General features: G+C 38.4%; 1 protein-coding gene across 4 annotated transcripts in view; it reads left to right on the forward strand.

Annotated features, from left to right (window-relative positions):
* Positions 1 to 21796, forward strand: part of CDH7 (cadherin 7) — a 139156-nt gene that overhangs the window by 105549 nt on the left and 11811 nt on the right. For all 4 annotated transcript variants that reach the window (XM_070452928.1, XM_070452927.1, XM_070452929.1 and 1 more), the window contains 4 exons: positions 12195 to 12331; positions 13607 to 13728; positions 14585 to 14702; positions 17783 to 18034. In XM_070452928.1, coding sequence (XP_070309029.1) covers positions 12195 to 12331; positions 13607 to 13728; positions 14585 to 14702; positions 17783 to 18034 — 629 coding nt within the window. The remainder of the gene's footprint in view (positions 1 to 12194; positions 12332 to 13606; positions 13729 to 14584; positions 14703 to 17782; positions 18035 to 21796) is intronic.

The following is a 21796-nucleotide window of genomic DNA, read 5'->3' on the forward strand; positions in this document are numbered from 1 at the left end:
GTGTGCCTGTGAATATGTCTTTTGCTTTTTGAAAATTAATTTCTTGACCTAGATTTATGCTCATATTCTTGCAACATTGCTTTGCCTTACTCTTTAAAAAAAAAAAATAATGTCAGCACAATCATTCATAGCTTATTTGTTTCTGGACTTCTCTCTCACATATTTCTCTTTCCCGATCCATTTATGATGGTCATTAAGAGGCCAGTCTCCTCATTGTGTAGTTCAGTGAGTTGAGGGGAACTTCTAGAAATAATATTCTCTAGAAGATTGGTTTACTTCTGCTGTTTGCTAAGTGCCTTTAGGAGATCTTTCCATATAACCCAGTGAAAAGGAAAAGCAGCACACGTTCAGTCCTTGCTCAACCCCAAATATTTCGAATATTAAGGGAGAAAGGGAAAGTAACTGATGCTTTTAAACTGTCAGTCATGACTGAAATATTAGGAAGTATTATCCCTGTACATTGCTTCTATTATAGTTTATTGTTTTCATGCCATTTTTATTTCAAGGTCAGTAAAGTCAATGAAGGAAGACCTATTTTATAAGGAACTATATTGGCAATCTACTGAAGGTTGTGTTGTATTCACATATTTTCCAAGATATTGTAGTAAATATTGCATAGTTGTTTAATGGACATAAACACATATTTGCATTGGGCACTCAAGTAACTATCAAAATATAAGCCCTTCATCTACAGATGCCAGCAGATGAGTAGATTACAGTCTGCTGAGATCCTAGGAAAAGTGAATCTCCAGGTTGAGATGGAAGCTGAAGACTCTTACAATTATGAACTTTCTGCTCCTGTACCTTTCAGGATATTGTAGTTCTCAGAGGAATGGAAAAGGCAGTATTTGTTTCCTCATAATTATTTAAAATTAGGCCAGATAATATTTGAATTGTAAAAGAGTATGGGAAAGTGGATAATTAGTGTTTGAATTCATTGACATTCTTTGTGGCGTGATACTGAAATCTAGCATATGCTGTTTGTGTTTGGAATATTTTCTGATATATGGGGCAAGAAATTAGAATTCTAAAAAGAAATGCATTTACTTGCCTCCAGCAAGGTAAATGGAGGTCTTCTTCCCATATGATCCATGCCTTGCCCAGCATTTTTTTTTTTTTAACGTACTCCACTAATGTAGCAACTTAAAGCTCTGCACATCTGCCCTATCCTTAAAAGAATATCAGGGCATCTATGTTACTCCTGAAACCTTACCGTTTTACCAGATTAGAAGTACAGTCACAACAGGGTGAACGACTAAATGGACCCGGAGCCCAGTGAGGCCCTGGAGTATACCAGCTTTGTGAATTGGTGTGTCTTGGTTACAGCTTGCACACCATGAGAGGGCTTACCCGGGCACCACTGCATCTAGATTTCGTTTCCTCTGTCCTGATGTGAAAACTAGAAGCCAAAACTGGAAGTTAGGTGATTGAGATTACTTAGGAAAAAAAGAGAATTTTTGAAAACAAAAGCGGGTAATGGAGGGCTAGAATGTTTCTGACGTTTTGCTTTTTATGTAGTGGCTTACCATTTCATGTAAATTTGGGCTCCAGGTACCAAATATCAGGCTTTATCAACTGACCTAGGAAAGACAGATTTGTGTTCTGCTGATTCTGATCATTTTTCGGAATAGGAAAAGCTTCGCTTCTGTGTTTCTCATCAGTAAGATGGGAAAAACTGTAAGAGCAGCCTAGTGTCTAGAGGACTATTAATTCTTCATGTCAGCATTCACAGACTGATCAATGAATCACGTACATTGATTAAGAACCTGCTTTGTGCACGACACTGGAAAAATACAGAAAAAACAGATGAATAAAACATTTCCTCTGACGTCAAGGAACTTAGAATCTAGTCCGTAGAAGGTAAACAGTACATGATGGGGAAAGTGCCAGAGCTCTCACAGGGCCAATTGTGAGAAAAATACTAATCACTCCAAGTTCACTGGACATGTGACCTCATTTGAAGGAGTAATAGTCTAGGCTGGCCTTTGAGGGGTGGCAGGATTTGGACCAGCCAAAAATATTATGTAAGGTCTATTTGTGTTTGAGGTATGCATGTGTGTGTGTTCAGCCACCCAGTCATTCCTGAGTCTTTAGGACCGCCCACCAGGCTCCTCTGTCCATGGGTTTCTCCAGGCAAGAATACTGGAGTGGGTTGCCATTCCCTTCTCCAGGGGATCTTCCCGACCTGAGGATTGAACCTGTGTCTCCTGCATTGGCAGGTGGATTCTTTACCACTGGACCACCTGGAAAGTCCATGTTTTAGGCAGCTGTATCCTTAGAGTCTGATGCTATATGATGAAATGAGCACACTTATTGCTGCAGGCAGTTGAGCAAGCCCGAAATCCCTCTGCCTAAAATAGCCAATGAATTGAAACATGATATTACAAAGGTCAGATGCAAAGAAGCATGATTAAGGAGTCATGGATGACAGGGCAGGGGCATGGGTTGGGAGATTGGGATGGACATGTGTACACTACCATGTGTAAAATAAATAGCTAGGGGGACGCTCAGCTTGGCTCAGCTCAGCCCAGCCCTCTGTGATGACCCAGAAGGGTGGAATGATGAGTGGGTGGGAGGGGGGTCCAGGAGGAAGAGGGATATATGTATACATTTCATTGTACATTGTACAGACTAGCATAGCATTGTAAAGCAACTATACTCCAACTTAAAGTAATGGAGATCATTTTTGGCATTTCTGACAATCCCAATACAGAACTAGAGTCGTATTTATGTTCAAGGATCATAATAATACTTACCAGCAGGCTCTTTTGGTATTCCTGGTGTGGTATGTCCTCAGCTGAAAGGTGATAAAATAGTATCAGATATTACAGCATGTAGTGTGACTAGTCTGAGCACAAGTTGGGTGTTTGAATAATTCACTATGTATTTTAAGCAGCTTGTATACGTGCATACATTTGTACATATTATTTTAATCTAAATTACATGTGAATTTCTCATAGAATTAAAGGGAAAGTTGAACAGCCAGTCTTTAGAAAGGAGAGGAGGAAGGTTTCTCTGTATATATGAGTAGCAAGAATGTGTGGACAGTCTCTTCTGAACGAGACAAAGGATGAAACATTGGCAACCTTTTTTTTTTTCCTCATGGCTCTGTTAACAAAGTTTTTTTGGGGTCCTGTCTTAGGACACGTGTCCTCCTACCCAGGAAGTCCTGGGCATCTTCATTCTGAGTCCCATCAAGTTTGCGTTGGATTGAGAAGATTGAAATTCCTGAAGGAAAACTGAGTTACCTTTGTTAGAAAATGGGGATGAGGCTGCAAACAGTGGCATCGCTAAGTACTGAAGTCAATAGCTTATCTTGAAGTAATTTATTTCTCATTAAAGCCCTAGAAGGCAAGCATTAACATTCCATGGTTTATAAATAAACATGACTCCAGTCACACAGTTAGAAAATGTGGTTCTAGAATTTTAGCAGGTTCTGTATCAAACCTCTACACTGCTGGCAGCAACACACACACATATGTGCGCTTGTAAATTACTTAAGAGATTAAGGTTTCAACTCAATTCAGTTATTTCTATTGATCAGATTTGTCGATGCTTATTTATTATGTTACCTTTTCCACCTGGGGAGTAGCACTGATGACTTTGTGTTCATCCAGCCTGCTCACCTGTATATTCCCTTTGTGACTATCAACGTGCTTGTCAATAGCTGGGTGACAAGCATGCTGCTTGTGAATATGGAGAGGACTGTTTTAATTGATCTCCATAGCTTACTGAACAGCAGCACCGATAACTACAGGCTTTTTTTAGGATTGATTTTGTTGCAGATGTGCAGAACATTGGGGATATTCAGGTATAGAAGACACAATCCCAGCCCACTTGTTGTCTAGCAGGAGGAAAGATCTTAGCGAAAACTTAGAAGAAAGTTCCAGTGTTAAATCTGGAAATCAGAAATCATCTTGTAAAATATTCTCATTTTGCAGATAAAGAATACAAATGGTGAATGAAGAGTCCAACTTGGTACAGTAGGTTTATGTCAGGGTCCTGGCTATAAATATTACCTTTTAATGCCCAGTCTGTGGTTCATGGTGGTATACATACATACATATATATATATGTGTGTGTGTGTATATATATATATATATATATATATATATATATATGGCACAGAGAGCTTGTAGTGAAGTCCCTGAGTCATATATACAACCAGCCTTCTTAAAAAGGTACATACATAAATATATATATATATGTGTGTGTATATATATATATATATATATATATATATATATATATATGGCACAGAGAGCTTGTAGTGAAGTCCCTGAGTCATATATACCACAAGCCTTCTTAAAAAGGTACAATTTCTGAAGTATTGGGTTGGCCCAAAAGTTTGTTTGGGTTTTCCATAACGTCTTACAGAAAAACACGAAAGAATCTTTGGCCAACCTGATAATTGGGATGGCTTGGTGCTTTACTGCCAGAGGTCTGTCATCAAGGAATAGTAGGAGTACAATAATTGGAAGGAGGAAAGATCAGAGTAAAGAAGGACCAACACGAGGAAAGTCACCAAAATGGAGACACACACTATACTGTCATTTATTCCATTAATACGTCAGTGTGACTGCCTTAGAATTTTAGATAGAGCAGTGGGGGAAAATAATGTAAAGCTGAATCCTGGAAATGTAGGTGGCAGAGACTAAAAGCTCATCTATAGGCACTACGGTGCTTACTGGAAAGATGGCGCAGACGAACACCGTTCTGAATCTGGGCTTCATCAACAATCAGCTGTGAGACTTTAAAGTCCAGTCCTGACCTGCAGCAGTAATGGTACCTGCTTGCCTTAGAAATTGTGCTTGGCTGGTAGGAACAAAGCTTAACACTAATGACTTACCAATGAGAAGTCTGGCACCAGGCAGTCAAAGACTGACAATTTGGCAGGATAATGTCATCAAGGGCTTGGCTTCTTATACCAGGCACTCATCACCTTGTATTTACAAGATGCTTTTTGGATTGCTCTCTAGTGTGTTCGTATCCCAGGTGAGATAGAGGGGAAGGGGCAAAACCAAATGCTGGCTGAATTAGCAGTTGTCTCCTATCCTTATGGAAGTTTTGGAATGATGCTCAACCTGCAAATTTTCTTTTGCATCTCATTTGCTAAGAGTCCATGGAATTCTCCAGGCTGAAATACCGGAGTGGGTAGCTATTCCCTTCTCTAGGGGATCTTCCCTACCTAGGGATTGAATCTGGGTCTCTTGCATTGTTGGCAGATTTGTTACTGTCTGAGCCATGGGAAGCCCACAGATGTAAGGATACTGCATCTACAGGGAGGCTAGCTAGTGCAGTTTTTCAGCTGGACACAGGACTGCCTCTGACATAGGCAGGTTTCTATGAATAAGAATTAAGGGCAGGTGAACATTAAGCATGCAAGTGAAAGTGTGTTACATGACCTTACATAGCTGTTTGAGGATTAGGAAGCAATGTATATATTTTAAATTCTTAGTATATTTTAAATTCTTAGTATATTTAGGGGGAGGGACTGTTGGGGGAAAGGTTGATGAATCCACTTTTGGATATACTGACCTTTAACAGAAGATGTTGCTGGTATTTGGGGTAGTTTAGGAAATCTCAGGCAAAGGATTGAGAACTGGATATTGAGATTTGGAGGCATCTGCATAATAAATACAGAGAGCAGAAACCTTAACTGCTGGTGCTGCAAAAATATGGAAGCGATCTCTATGATTGGTCACTCCAGCCTACAGTGAAGGAAGTCAAGTATTTTAGGCTGTAATTTATAGAAACCAGAAGGATCACTGTGAGTGTGCAATCACCACTAACTGCAGCAGAAGTCGCATTAAAGATAACTTTGGGTCATGATGAGAGAAACACCAGTCCTTTCCTTTCCTGTTCAGCCTCTAATTGACTCAGGCAATTGTTTTTCTCTGCCCCCAAACCAGTAGATCTGGAGCTAGAAAGAGCGTGCAGCTCTGAACTTCTTCCGAGTGGTTTTTTTTTTCTCTCTTGGCCTCACTCAGCCCTCCCAGACTAATTCAGAGATAATTTGTACCACTCACTCTAAAAAGTGCTATATTTTCTTTATTTCTCTTGGTTAAGGAATTTTTTTCCCCTTAGGTAACTTTATCATTAACTAATGTCTCATATAGAAATTCCTGCTTTTTGCATGTCCAGAGGGGCTGGTAGAAACTAGGGACCCCTTTAATGCTGGGGATCCCAAGTTCTTGTGATTAAGAAGTACGATAACTGTTGTTTGTCTACTCCTGGTCCCTGCCAGAGTCTTCCATCCCTTCTCAAGTTAATTCCTCTTTCTCTTCCCCACTCTTGCCCTCGTTCCCTTCATCTTACTTGAGCACAGCAATTTGTTGGTTTCCTCCTGAATACTTCTTTTTAATTGCTGTTACCATCTTCTTAAATTCCATATATATGCATTAATACACTGTACGGGTCTTTATCTTTCTGGCTTACTTCACTCTGTATAATGGACTGTATTGGTCTATAGCTTCACTCTGTATACAGAGTGAAGTAAGCCAGAAAGATAAAGACCCATACAGTATACTAACGTATATATATGGAATTTTAAAAGATGGTAACAATAACCCTATGTGCAAAACAGAAAAAGAGACACAGATGTACAGAACAGACTTTTAGACTCTGTGGGAGAAGGCGAGGGTGGGATGTTCTGAGAGAACAGCATTGAAACAAGTATACTATCAAGGGTGAAACAGATCACCAGTCCAGGTTGGATGCATGAGACAAGTGCTTAGGGCTGGTGCACTGGGAAGACCCAGAGGGATGGGATGGAGAGGGAGGTGGGAGGGGGGATCGGGATGGGGAACACATGTAAATCCATGGCTGATTCATGTCAATGTATGGCAAAAACCACTACAATATTGTGAAGTAATTAGCCTCCAACTAATGAAAATAAATGGAAAAAAATAATAAAAGTGCTCGGGAACATGAAAAAAAATGGTATCTTTCAAAATACTTTATTTATATACCATATTTCCTGAAGTAGAGTATCACAGGCAGATTCTCCAGATTAATTGCTGAGTATGTGAATGAGTGAAAGGGAGACATAAAAATATCAGAATGATTCACAAATTATCAAATACCATATCTATTTGTGTGTGTGTGTGTATGGCTATTTCAGTCAGTTCAGTCACTCAGCCGTGTCCGACTCTTTGCGACCCGACCCCATGAACTGCAGCATGCCAGGCCTCCCTGTCCATCACCAACTCTGGAGTTTACCCATACCCATGTCCATTGAGTCGGTGATGCCATCCAACCATCTCATCCTCTGTCATGCCCTTCTCCTCCTGCCCTCAATCTTTCCCAGCATTAGGGTCTTTTCAAATGAGTCAGCTCTTTGCATCAGGTGGCCCAAGTATCGGAGTTTCAGCTTCAACATCAGTCCTTCCAATGAACACCCAGGACTGATCTCCTTTAGGATGGACTGGTTGGATCTCCTTGCAGTCCAAGGGACTCTCAAGAGTCTTCTCTAACACCACAGTTCAAAAGCATCAATTATTCGGTGCTCAGCTTTCTTTATAGTCCACCTCTCACATCCACACATGACCACTGGTATGGCTATTTAGTGAGAGCTGAATGAGAGTTGTCAGGCTTCCCTGGTGGCTCAGTGGTAAAGAATCCACTGGCCAGTGCAGAAGACATTGGTTCAGTCCCTGGGTAGAGAAGATCCCCTGGAGAAGGAAATGGCAACCCACTCCAGTATTCTTGCCTGGTGAAATCCCACGGACAGAGGAGCCTGGTGGGTTCATGTGGTCGTAGAGTCTGGCATGACTGAGCAACTAAACAACAGCAGCAGCAAATGAGAGTTAAAACTAAAGCTACCACACAATTTATAAGCGGAAGCTTCAGAGTTTATGATTTAGAAATGATTAATATTTGGATAGTAGGAACTCTAGTACCCATTCTTCTGAAAACTTACAGAGGCATAGGTGATAACTCTATTCCTAAAAGATTTGGGGGTTTTTCTCTGAGGTGAACAGAAATTGGAGATATTTAACATATTAAATGAATTATTGAGTTTAATGTCCTTTATTCTAATACTGGGAAGCTTTGAGACTACTGATAATAGAGGCAGATGTTTTAGTTATTGACTTTAGTCTGTGAGGAATTACATGAACTCATTTAGAGAGCTGTGTGGCAAGTTCAAGGCCTTTTTGCTTTGTAAGAATCTAGAAGTTATTTTTTTCCTGAATATGCTAACATTACCACAGTTGACTGAGAAAAAAAAAAAGGAGCAATTCAGGCTTTTTAGCATTGACTCCATTGATGCATGGATATTATATTCTCTTGTCAAACATTAATTATTCTATTATCATTGAATTATATATATGATAATTTATGTGTATCTGGTCACAGGTATACATAAAGAGAGAATATATTAATAATGTGAAATAATGACATAAACTGGTTTCACTAAAGCAGTATTTCAGAGAAGATCTGGCTTTTCTATGTAACTGAAAATTTATGTCTGTTCTTGTTTGCATGGCTATTGTGTGGAAAGTAGATTGTAGACAATAAGAATAGAAGTATGCTGATAAAGCGTAGACTAATGCAAAATCCGAGCTCGTATGTGGTAGCTTGGAATGACTGCACTTGAGAGCAGATATTAACAAATTGATGCAGGGACAAGAGAGAGAAACAAATCTAGGTTTTTAGCTTGAGCATCCATGTGACAGGTGATGTCATTTGCTCAGGTGGAGAAGAGTGAGGGAGGAGGTGGTGTGGGAGACCTTAGGAGACAGAACAGCAGTCTGAGAATGTCACATTTCAGTTCACATTGTTTGTTTATATGTGGTTCCACTAAGCAAGTAATTCAGTAAGTCAGTCTGGTTGACCAAGGAGATTTGTATATAAGTGGTAGGGGTCATCAAAATTATAGAACTGAGTTATGCTACAGGGCCATATAAGATGGAAGGAGAAATTTTTTTTTTTTTTTCCCAAAGAGAAGGTGATCTGTGGGAAAGGTTTTGGGGGAAGTAATTAAAGATCATGGAGGAAAGGGTAAACCAACTGAGGTCTTGAAAGGGAAGATAGTAATGTAGGAGAAAACCAAAGAATAGATGGTATTAATAAAGGCAAAAGGAGAATGTGTTTTAAGGAGCTGTCAGTGGTCAATTGTTGGAAACTTGGATGAGATGGAAAGTAAGAAGAGAGAAGGGAACAATGGATTTGACAGAATGGAGGCCAACAAAGAACTTGACACAAATGGAAGAAATCTGTTTTTTTTTTTTTTTAGATGAAAAACACATGTTTTTGATTCTAATAAAGCTTTATAGATAGAAGAGGGTCCAAACACAAGGAAAAATGTTCTTGAGGTCAGGAGATAGGACCGACAGGTTAAATAGAATGTCTTGATTTGAATGAAGACATTTAGCTGCAATAAATAGATGGTAAGTAGAGGGTGTAGGGACTTCCCCGGTAGCTCAGACAGTAAAGCGTCTGCCTACAATACAGGAGACCCAGGTTTGATCCCTGGGTCAGGAAGATCCCCTGGAGAAGGAAATGGCAACCCACTCCAGTACCGTTGCCTGGAAAATCCCATGGATGGAGGAGCTTGGTAGGCTGCAGTCCACAGGGTCGCAAAGAATCGGACACGACTGAGCGACTTCACTTTCACTTTCACTTTTCAGAGGGTGTAGGGACTTTTCAGTTAAGATGCATTTTTTCTCTCATGTTTCATGTAGCACAGATACTGGAGGTGAGGGTGAGCACCCTTCGTACTGCCATTAGCATTTTCAAACTAGTTTTCTTTTCCCTTCCAAACTCTCAACTCTTGGCAGAATGCATCACCACACTTCACTCAAAACCTTTCCTGTTGCTATCCAGCACCAAATATACAGTAATCACACTGATTTGTTGAGTCTTTTAGTACTCAGATTATTTTGTCTTTCTCTACCATCACTTTTGGCATGATGATTAGTATCTGGCCTCTCACTTTCTTAGTCTTTTTGAGTTTAATGATCTGTTTCTTTGCTCCAGTTTTGTCATAGATTCTTATGAACATACCCTTGGCTTGTTAACTTTGAGCTGCTGTTGAAAATTTACTTCAAAAAAAAAAAAAGAAAGAAAGAAAACTTACTTCAAGCATCTACTCTCTATCTGCTACCTCCCACCTCAGCAATTCTGGATCCTGAGGAAGTCCTGCCACTTGGTGATGCTACCATGTCATGTCAATCTGCCTTCTCATATTTTCTCCATTCCCTCTTATGAACTTAGAGACCCTGGGTCTTCTTTATCACTCCTCCTGTGCAGATGTCCGAATCTACCATGCTCTTCTTTGATTGCCTATACCTGGCTAAACCCAACCCTCTCCTTCACACACATCTGTAAACAAGCAAGACAGACAAATAGGATGACTGGCTTCACATTAAATTAATGGACATAAGTCTCAAAGGAGCAATCCACAATGTGTAGCTTATTCCATTATTCTCTCCCTAGTCTATGTATTTTTGGTCTCTTCTAAAAAAAGGAATTCTCTCTGCTCCTTAAACCACCTTCTCCTTTCTTTCTTAGCTGATAATCTTGTCTCCTATGCCATCAAGAAAACAGAAGCCATTAGATAGCTTTCTAATATTCTGAATACCCAAATACCTATTGCTGCACAAAGACAGTAGTGTTTGCTGGTTTGTGGTCAATTTTTTTGGTAACCTTTTTTGAGGTCTTCTCTTTCCTTTTTATGTTCCTTGCATCTTGTTGTAGAGCAGAGTAGTAATAGATGATTCTATTTAATAATCATCAGTTAAGTACTCAGGAAGCATAGAATACTTTCTGAAATTGGGTGTGTGTTTATTTGTCCGTTCATTTGTTTTTAAATGACAGTCCTTATTTCACCCAAGTAGAAAGATGGTGAGTGCATTTGAAGATAGTCATTATTGAGCAAAGGGTGCCTTTTGTATATGGAACAAAAAATAGCATAATTGAATAAGAATACAAGTAGAACACTAGTTTTTCACTAATGTTTGGATAGCAGATATTTTGAGAAAATGTTTGTATAATTTGAGGGAGTTTTTAAGATTTTTATTTCATATTGGATTGTAGTTGACTTACAGTGTTGTTTCAGGTATATAGCAAAGTGGTTCAGTTATACATATATCCACTTTTTTTTCTTTAGATCCTTCCCCACGAAGCCCATTGCAGGGTTTTGAGTAGAGTTCCCCGCGCTACGCAGTAGGTCCTTATTAGTTATCCATTTTATATAGTATTGTGTTTGTATCAATCCCAGTGTCTCAGTTTATTCCTCCCTGCTTTCGCCCTGGTGACCATAGTTTGTTTTCTGCATCTGTGACTCTACCTTCTATTTCACTTTGCACCTTTTTTTAGATTATAAGCTATATCATTTGATACTTGTCTTTCTGACTTCACTCAGTATGACAATCTCTAGGCTCATCCATGTTGCTGCAAATGACATTATTCTGTCCTTTTCTATGGCTGATTAATACTTTATTGAATGTATGTACCACATCTTTATCCATTCCTCTTTTGATGGACATTTAGGCTGCTTCCATGTCTTGCTATTTTAAATAGTGCTGCAGTGAACATCGGATATATGTATCTTATCAAATTATGGTTTTCTCCATATATGTGGCCAGGAGTGGTTTTCTTTTTCTTTTTTTAAGGAACCTCCATCCTGTTTTCTCTAGTGCTTGTACCAGTTTACATTCCTACCAACAGTGCACCAGGGCTCCCTTTTCTGCACGGTGCGGGGTTCATGAAACATGTCTGTGGTCCCTGAGTAAGTGATACAAAAAGAAGAAAGGTTAAGATCAGGCTGGAGTTATTAAGACACAAGATGTTATTCAGTATATGTGAATGGGTGAGTTATCTATATGTATTTCATTTTAGAGGGACCTCTAATCATGACCAGGGATACTAAATATGTTGTAAATGCTTTTTAGGAGTCACTGTTTGGAGTTTATAATGGCATATTCAAATCTACTTTGAAGATAATTATGCTAATTATATGATTGTTTTTTATTTTGTACTGTTGGACAGAAAAGCAGAGGTTACTGACAAGCAGATGATGAATCAACTAGAACATTGGTGCAGTTTTAAACCAGGCATAGTCTATGTTAATATGACAGATTGTTGAGTCAGCAGAATTTGGTGATCTGATGTGCAATTAGCAAAATAAATAGAGCAAATTATAATCAGATATAAATATTGAAGTGCTTTTTTATTTTTTTAAATATTAGGTATTCAATTGACAGAAACACAGATTTGGAGAGATACTTCAACATCGATGCCAACAGTGGAGTTATTACAACTGCCAAATCTTTAGATCGAGAGACGAACGCTGTTCATAATATCACAGTCCTTGCAATGGAGAGCCGTAAGTTGTAAGGTTTAACATTAAATTAGGATGGAGGACATTAAGAGTGGAGAATGGGCTGCCATGAATTTATAATTTCAACTTGAATTTTACTAGATACTTGTTTGTATTCAGTAAAATTTTGAAACTCCCTAATTTCAAGGTGTGAAATATACTTTCATTTTCTAACTTGGTTTGCTAATACTTAGAAAGTTAATGGAATGCAGTTACCATAAAATAATGGGCCTGATTTACCCTCAGCCAGTTTCTTCTTGTCTCGTGGTCATATTTCATGTGCTGCATCTATGCTGACATGGGTTAGTTCAGTAGCTAACAAAAATAGTCAACTGGTCTCTAACCAGACACTCAAGTTTGTATTTTCTAAACTAATTTTGGTCCTTGATGAGAGAAACTTTGAGAACAATGCACAATTACATTGTATGCATGTTTATAATATGGTATATATATACATAGGTAATATGCATAGATGTATTCATTTATTCATATATATATGAATTCATAAATTCATATATTCATAGGTAATATTATAGATATATTCATACAAAAGGAACTCTAGCATCAGATAGTATTTAAATTCATGGCTTCTTTGTCACTGTTGTGTGTATATGACATTTGGATCAGAATTTCTGTTGCTGTCTTTAAAATCTGCAATGTTATGATTCTAGATTTTACTTGAAGCATGGTCATTTACTTATTAGATTTGTGCTTTAGAGGCAGACATTTTTGATTGATTCTAACTGTTCATAATATAAGTTTCTTAAGAAAGATGGCATTGGAGTAATAGCTTTACTCTAAGCAGAGATCAGAGGTTACAGGTTCAATTCCAGCCACCTGCACTAAAGTGAGTATTAAAGTGATGAGTCACAAGTTTTGGTTTTCCAGTGCATATGAAAGTTATACTAATCAGTAGTCTGTGAAGTGTGCAATAAATAGTATTATGTCTAGAGAAACAACATTGACACCCTAAGAAATATTTTAATGCCAAAGATTGCTGTCATCTGAACCTTTAGATGTAAGAATATTAGGAACATCAAAGGTCACCATAACACATAATAAATATGTTTTGAAATATTGTGAGAATTACCAAAAATGGGACAGAGACATGAGGTAGGTGAGCCGGTATTGTTGCAGAAATGGGACTGATGGATGTGCTTGATGAAGAGTTGGCATACACCTTCAATTTGTAGAACACAAAATCTCTACAAAGCACATTCAAGCAAAGTGCAATAGAACGAGGTGTGCCTGTAAATGAGAAAGTCTTTTCCTCTTTACTAGAGAATCCATCTCAGGTGGGAAGAGGCTATGTAGCAATCACTATCCTCGACATCAATGACAACGCCCCTGAGTTTGCCATGGACTATGAGACCACTGTTTGTGAAAACGCCCAGCCAGGCCAGGTAAGAGGCTTCAGAATATCAGCCTCCTCGTTCTTGATTTCTTTAAAAATACCCAGCGGTAGTTGCCTTTGAAATCCTGCCAGCTTTAAGATGAAATATCATCAGCATGTTTCAGCAAAACCAACACTTTGATGTATAGCATAAACTAATATTAAAGGAACTTTCAAATTCTGGTTTAATTGGGATGATGAAAAAATTCCTCCAGAAGAAAGGTAAACATTGTAAAAGCCATGGTAGATGTTAAGGGCTTAGGCTTTTTTAAAGAGAAATGTAGCATATGGAGCTTGATTGGGCCATTTCCCACGTTACACAGCAGGGCTTACACACTTTGAAGTTCCACGAACTTAGTGGAGTGTAGCTTCCTTGTGGTTTTGTCTGCTTATCCATATTGTCAGTGTCTTGTGATGTTTCTGATAAGGTATAATCAGTTGGTATGGCTTATTTGTGAGGTTCACAAAAGTCAGTTCAAATATGCATTTTGAAAAGAACATGATTTGATTTTCAGAACCCTTTTTAGATTGCGTTCCTATCAGTATGTGTGTTAGTCACTCAGTCGTGTCTGACTTTTTGCGATTCCATGGACTGTAGCCCATCAGACTTCTCTGTTCATGGGGTTTTCTAGGCGAGAATACTGGACTGGATTGCCATTTTCTTCTCCAGGGGATCTTCCCCAAATTGCGGGCAGATTCTTTCCCGTCTTAGCCACCAGGGAAGTCCTCATTTCTGTACACCGGACCGTTCCCCAGCTCATTCCCCAGGATGGTATTTATCATCAGTGTTAAGCCGCTCTGTTCTCTGTCAAAAAACACAGCACACCGACCTGCTGTCCTGTTTTACATTGTCTGTTCCTTCCTAGGTTATCCAGAAAGTCAGCGCTGTTGATAAAGATGAGCCATCCAATGGCCACCAGTTTTATTTCAGCTTAACAACTGATGCAACAAACAACCACAACTTCTCATTGAAAGACAACAAAGGTGAGGTTTAACTATTGTCGCCAGAGGAGGCAACAGGTAGGCGCTTTCTAAACAAGAGAGCTTTTTCTCACTCAGGAATGCTGATGGGAGATTTTTTTTTTTTCTCATAACAGCAAGGACATTAATTAAAGGGAAATGAGCCCCTCAAGTAATTTTTATCTATGGATTTTCCGTCATGAAGAAGAAACTGCTACTTAAATCATTTTAGGCCTACATCCAAAGAGGGAAGAAGACAGATTCATCTCTCTGTCTTTTCTTTCTGGCTATTTGCTTCCTTATTTGTATACAAAGCTCTTTAACCAGAGTATCTAATCAGTAGAGGGTCAGCTAAATGCCTTAGTAAGGATTATATTACCTAGGCATAACTTGAGACATTAGGAAAGTAATTGGACCTAACACATTTCAACCTAAATCAACTTTGACATAGCATTTTCAGTGTCAACATCAGTTATTGTTTCATTTTTAGCATAAAAGTAATCCATGGAAATAATATACTCTTGATGCAAAGAAATACAGAATTTAAAAGGAATAACAAATTTCCTGTCATTCCAAATCCCATTTCTCTGCTTCAGAGAAAAGCAGTTTTATAAATGTCATTATAGAAACATTTTCCAAATGTCTGTAGCTAGTTTCTGGTTTTGCTCAATTATATAAACACACACACACACACACACACTTATAGCCATATAGGTAGTGTATTTAGTCACTAAGTTGTGTCAGATTCTTACCTGATCCTATGGACTGTAGCCCACTAGGATCCTCTGTCCATGTAATTTTCCAGGCAAGAATATTGGAGTCGGTTGCTATTTCCTTCTCCAGTAGATAGTATATAGACAATCATAACAAGTTTTCAAGGAAGCATGAGAACTTGCTATTTATTATCTAACTTGGATGTATGTATGTGTGTGTGTGTAAACACAAAGAGAGAGGATTATCAAAAGTTCAAAGTGTTAGTCGCTCAGTCGTGTCCAACTCTTTGCGACCACATGGACTATAGCCTGCTAGACTTTTCTGTTCATGGGACTTTCCAGGCAAGAATACTGGAGTGGATTACCATTTCCTCCTCCAGGGGATATTCCCAACCCAGGGATTGATCCCAGGTCTCTCACATTACAGGCAGATTCTTTCCTTTCTGAGCCACCAGAGAGGAGCATATACCCGAACAATATAGAAAATGTAATTTTTCCAGTTTTAATATGTGAATCAAGGTTCAGAAAAACCAAATGTAGAATGTGTTAGTCCAATCTGAATTACTAAAAAGACTTGCTTTCAGACGATGGACATTGCAAGTGCTTTTACCTGAAGCCGGCAACTATTTTACTGGAGAAAATTCAGCTTTGGCCTCAAAAATTCTATCTGAAAATAATATTTTTTCTGATGCCACCCTGCTTAATGAGGATACTATCTTTTCCTGTTCGCAACATAAAAGGAAGCACATTCTCTGTGTGGGTAATCCCAGGCTCTCTGCCTTCATCACAGTTGGAAAAGACCATTCTCAGCACTTGTACAGAGGAGAGTTTAGGCCTGAGAGGGTCTGAATATTTCCCCCACCTGTCATCAGCCAGCACCACCATGATTGTTGGACCAGCACAGGAACTAAAATGGTTGGATTTTCTGGGAATTCATCCAGCCACACAATTAAAAACTTTTCCCAAGTCAAGCCCTTGCTTATGGGAATCTTGGAGGAAAACATAAGGAACAGGAAGAAGGATCACCAGTTCAAATGTTGGGTTCCATTTTAGGGGGTACATAGAGAACATGGTGAACTTTATGATCTCTTTCGCAAGCATAGGGACATTTCTACAAATTTAAAAATCACATATTAGATATTGGACATTTCAGCATGTACTCCCCAATTTGTTGTATGTGTGTGTTATTTGATGCCAGGCATGTTATATTACAAATCTGCAACTCTGAAAAACCTTTGTGTATCAAGTCATAAATATGTATAACATCTGATCAGTAGGGAGGCAGACTAGTGGTGTGTGTGTGTGTGTGTGTTAAGTTACAGAAACATGCTCAACATAATATCCTTCAACTCCATGTGTAGTTTTTAAATGAACACTCTTGAATTTTACATTTTAAAATAAAAGATTTGTTTATATATAAACCTACCAGCTGAACACCACTTTTCTTCCTGCTACATTTGTAATTCCAGTCTCATGAGTGCATGCTCTTCTGGGCTGTTAGAGATAGTAGATGTCAGCTGGCTCTTTGATTAGAGTATTGTTAATTCTTTGATAACACTGTATATTAAAGCACAGTAGATAAAACTATGGTCCCGGTGTTCCCTCTTTTCCATTATATTTTAATTAATTGCTATAAATTTTAAAATCACAGAAATTCCTTTATTAATTAAGGTAATGTAACTGAACAAATTGTTAGCAGATTTAAAAAGTCTATTTCTGATATAGAAATTAAAGTTATATCATACAGCTATGTCATTCAGACTTACCACTGTTAAAAGTTTCATAGTAACTAATTGTTTAGATGAAATAAAATATTGAATATAAATTAATTTCAAATGGCCTGATTTATCACTGATAAAATGTTTATATACATGATGTTTTGGTAATGCTATGGGCCTTATGGATTTTTAAAAATTATGTGGCAATTCCTCTTTTGAATAACTTTGTGTACTCTTTTTAATTAAAACAAGAGTGGCTTATTTTACTTGGTTGTGTATTGGGCTTGGAAATTGTCAAAGAAAGGATGGATTGGAAATTTCACCTATCTCTCCAATGACATTGCAAAAATTAACCTATTAATTATTATTATCCTTTCTATAAGCATATGGTTTGAAATTTAAGATTGTAAAAACTATATCTAGTATACACTTTTTAATATGATAAATGATGTATAAACAGTTTTCTGTTTAGTTTTACTTTATAACTATTTCTTTGGCCGTAATCATGTAGCACGACGTAAGTTTTTAAAAATGTGTTCAGATGAACCAGTATTTGGAAATATGGCTCTCTGTCAAAAGAAGCTAAGGAGAGTGAGTTTAAGTCAGATGAGGTTTGGGGGGGCAGAGTCCATCAGAAATCTTGTATTCTGTACATTTCCTCTCTTCACCCTAGACAACACAGCCTCAATCCTCACCAGGAGAAATGGTTTCCGGAGACAGGAGCAGTCTGTCTACTACCTGCCCATCTTCATCGTGGACAGCGGGTCGCCCTCCCTCAGCAGCACCAACACCCTCACCATCCGCGTGTGTGACTGTGACGCAGACGGGGTCGCCCAGACCTGCAACGCCGAGGCCTACGTCCTCCCTGCCGGGCTCAGCACGGGGGCCCTGATCGCGATTCTGGCCTGTGTCCTGACCCTGCTGGGTAGGTGCCGTTTGCGATGCTCTCTGTGTCAGAGCAGTCACAGCCGCCGGCGGTCAGGACGTCCCACACATTCTGAGAACACGTGCAGATGGTCCAACCCATGCTGTTTGGCTCACAGAGGAATGACCTTCGGCCACGCTTTCCAGTGATAGGGTTAAAAGTGAAATCGTCAACTTTTATTTTGTAAACATCAGTGAAGATAAATGGCTTCTGTTGAAAAGGTTGTTTTTAAAGATTTTAAAAAGCATTTACCATATCCTCCAGCCTGTTTGTTTTAGAGTTCAGGAGGCTCTATGAGACTAGAGAGAATCTTTTCTATGTTATTTTCGTAATATGCTTATTTTAGAAATCATGGCCTTCAGTGGAATCTAATACTTAACTCCTTAAGACAAGAACTTTCTTTATGTTAGTCTCTATTCTTGCCTGTGTGTTTGAAATACATCATAATTTTTTTAAAAAGACCAATGAATATGAGGGTATAAAAAAAAGAAATGATGACTTTACATCCTGCCTCTTTTCAGAAAAGATTTAAACTACATTTTATTATTTGCAAAGCTCGAAAGATTACAATTTCAGCAGTGCAAAATTTCCCAAGAAGAATTTACATATGTAATTGTACTTTTCCATGATTACTTTATTATGTGGTGAAGCTTGATTTATAACTCATATTAGAATTGCAGTTTTATAAGAGATTATGCAGCATCCTTTTAAAAATTGGAAGGCGTCCAACATGGGCATTGGGTAATGGGTTTATTCCTTTACATTCTGTGAAGGCAAAGTGTAGTTTCCTACAGCGAGGACAGGAAGCATTTAATATTGCATCTGAGCCTGTACTCTTGTGTTTTCTTGGGGCTTAGTATAATTTGTAAATGCATTTATAGTTCTATAAAACCAGAATTTAGCAATGAGAATCATAGTTGTATAATATTTAAAAGCAAGAATTTATGGAGTTAGGTAAAACCTAGCTTTTATGCCTGCCTCCAACATGTACTACGAGTTTGAGCAAGCTCTGGGAGTTGGTGATGGACAGGGAAGCCTGGCATGCTGCAGTCCATGGGGTCACAAAGAGTCGGACACAACTGAATGAACCAACTGACTGAACATATACGAACTCTTCACCAGGGGGAACATTAATTCTTCTAAGGCTAGCTTAATCTCAAAGGAGAAAATAATATAGCTAAATTCATAAAGCTGTTGTTAAAATTAAATGATAATTCATGTGCCAACCATCTAGTGAGCATTCCATAAATTTTGTCTTATTGATAAAGCAAGCTCTTAACCTATTAACCAAGGTAAGACCTAATTACGAATATACTGCGGAAATAATCTCATGAAAATGGAAGTTATTACCTTCAGCTAACCAAATCTAGAAGGGCATAAGCTATTTTTTTTCATACGGCTTCATACAGATGGCCAAAACTTTTAGAAATTCATTAGAAATGGCAAGTAATTCCCATTGAAAGTCTGAATATAATGTAAAGGACTTGAGTCAGTTTTGAAAAAGATTGGACCATTGCAAACTGCTTATTATTTCTTTACCAGATTTTAAAACATGTTAATAAGAGGTAAGTTGTATATTTATTTTATAGTAGCTGGATAACCTAGAAGATAAGTATTTTCCTTCCTGTGTGTGTTTTTAATTTTATCAGAGTATCATTTTTTATTTACAATGTTGTCTTAGGTGTATAGCAAAGTGAATCAGTTTTTATATCTATATCCATTCTTTTTCAGATTTCCCATATAGCTTATTACAGAATATTGAGTGGAATTCCCTGCACTGTACAGTAGGTCTTTGTTGCTTCTGTCTTTTATAGTGGGTATATATTAATCCCAATCTCCTATTTTATCCCTTACCCCTGTGTTTCCCCTTTGGTACTCATAAGTTTGATTTTGAAACCTGTTAGTCTGTTTTATAAATAAGTTCATTTGCATCATTTTAAAATTAGATTCCACATATAAGTGCTATTACTTGATATGTGTCTGACTTACAGATGGTCAAGAGGCACATGAAAGTATGTCTTCTCTGGAGATATGTCTATTTAGGTCTGCCCATTTTTTGATTTAGCTGTTTGGAGATTAAATCCCTTGTTAGTTGCTTATATTTAAGTTGTATGAATTTATATTAAGTTTTGTTCTTTCCCTATTTGTATCTTTAGGTCCAAGAAACTGAAGTTCTAGAACATCCCTTCTAGCTCTGGGTTCTTCAGACACAGTGGAGATTAGTTAGACTGGCCCACCTTTAGTGTTTATAAGGCATTGGTGGAAATCACTGTCCATTTCATGAAATCAGTGCTCTTCCGGTATGCCCAGGGTTGGCAGCTGGATGTTTAGGATTCATGCTTCTTTTCACTTTTCTTCCCTGATAAACCAAGACCTTAACAGTATTTTCCTCTGCTTTTAACTGTGGAGACCACTCATGATTTGATACAACAAGAAAATATTTTCCTGGCTTTATAAATGATAGTAGTACTTAAGTAAAAATATTAAATTGCAAAGAAAAAAATGAGGACAGTATGTAAAAGATGAATCTGCACTGTGATCTGTAAAGATAAAACATAATAACATAGCAGATTCTAGTGGCTCACTTACAGTAGCAGGTGTGTTCCTCTTTCAAATAAGTGCAAACATACTAAGGAATGAATTGCATTGAATGAGCTGGTACTAAGTGTTAGACGTTAGCTATCACTCGTAGCTTAGTCGGTAAAGAATCTGCCTGCAATGCAGGAGATCCAGGTTTGATTCCTGGGTGAGGAAGATCCCCTGGAGAAGGGAATGGCAACCCCCTCCAGTATTCTTGCCTGGAGAATCCCATGGACAGAGGAGCCTGGTGGGCTACAGTCCATGGGGTCGCAAGAATTGGACACAGTTGAGCAACTAAGCCACCACCATGCCTACATTTCGTGTGAGAAAATTGTGTATTAGAGAAGACAGGCACAACATTATAAGGTGTCAGAGCCAAGGCCTAAACACAGCCCAGACTTCCTCGGGGATGTCCTTTATGAGGTATTTTTCCATAAGTATTTTCTAGTCTGAAAGACTCATATGTCTCTGGGAACCACCTGTAGATCTGTATATATGGCTGGTCTGTCTGAGATTGTTTCACCTACTGGCTTTAGGACTTCTTTGGTGAACTCTGTCTAATTTAAAGTGTCCTCCATTTAACACAGTCCTAGATGTGTCCTCTCAAGCTTGGGAGTATTTTAAATGTGAGCTTATTCTTCATGGCAACCAAAATATACTAGCTGTCTTTAGGCATAAAATATTCATTGTACTTAGGTCAGTTTTTCTGTCTCACGTGAGCCTTCAATGAAATCATTCTAACTCACATAGTTAATGGAGAGGAACTTTGTGATACTCTTTTTAGGGAAAGGAAAGATCAATTTCAGTTGCAATTAAACTTCTTCCTGTCCTGAGGCATGTGACGCAGTTTCTCAACTATGCAGATGATTTGCAAATCTCTGGTTTGGTTCTTAAACAGAACTAGATAGGTGCAGTCTTTGTTCTATCAGACTGCTGACATGAGAAGTCTGAAATTATCATACACTGAACAATCTTCCTGCGTCCCTGCCTCTTCTCTTGATTTGGTCCCTACTTGTGTGGCTAGATGGCATCACTGACTCGATGGGCATGAGTTTGAGTAAACTCCGGGAGTTGGTGATGGACAGGGAGGCCTGGCGTGCTGCGATCATGGGGTCGCAAAGAGTCGGACACGACTGAGCGACTGAACTGAACTGTGTGTGTTTTGAGTGGAATCGGTCAGCC

The sequence above is a fragment of the Odocoileus virginianus genome, chromosome 22, assembly GCF_023699985.2.
Source record: "Odocoileus virginianus isolate 20LAN1187 ecotype Illinois chromosome 22, Ovbor_1.2, whole genome shotgun sequence".
Classification (NCBI taxonomy): domain Eukaryota; kingdom Metazoa; phylum Chordata; class Mammalia; order Artiodactyla; family Cervidae; genus Odocoileus; species Odocoileus virginianus.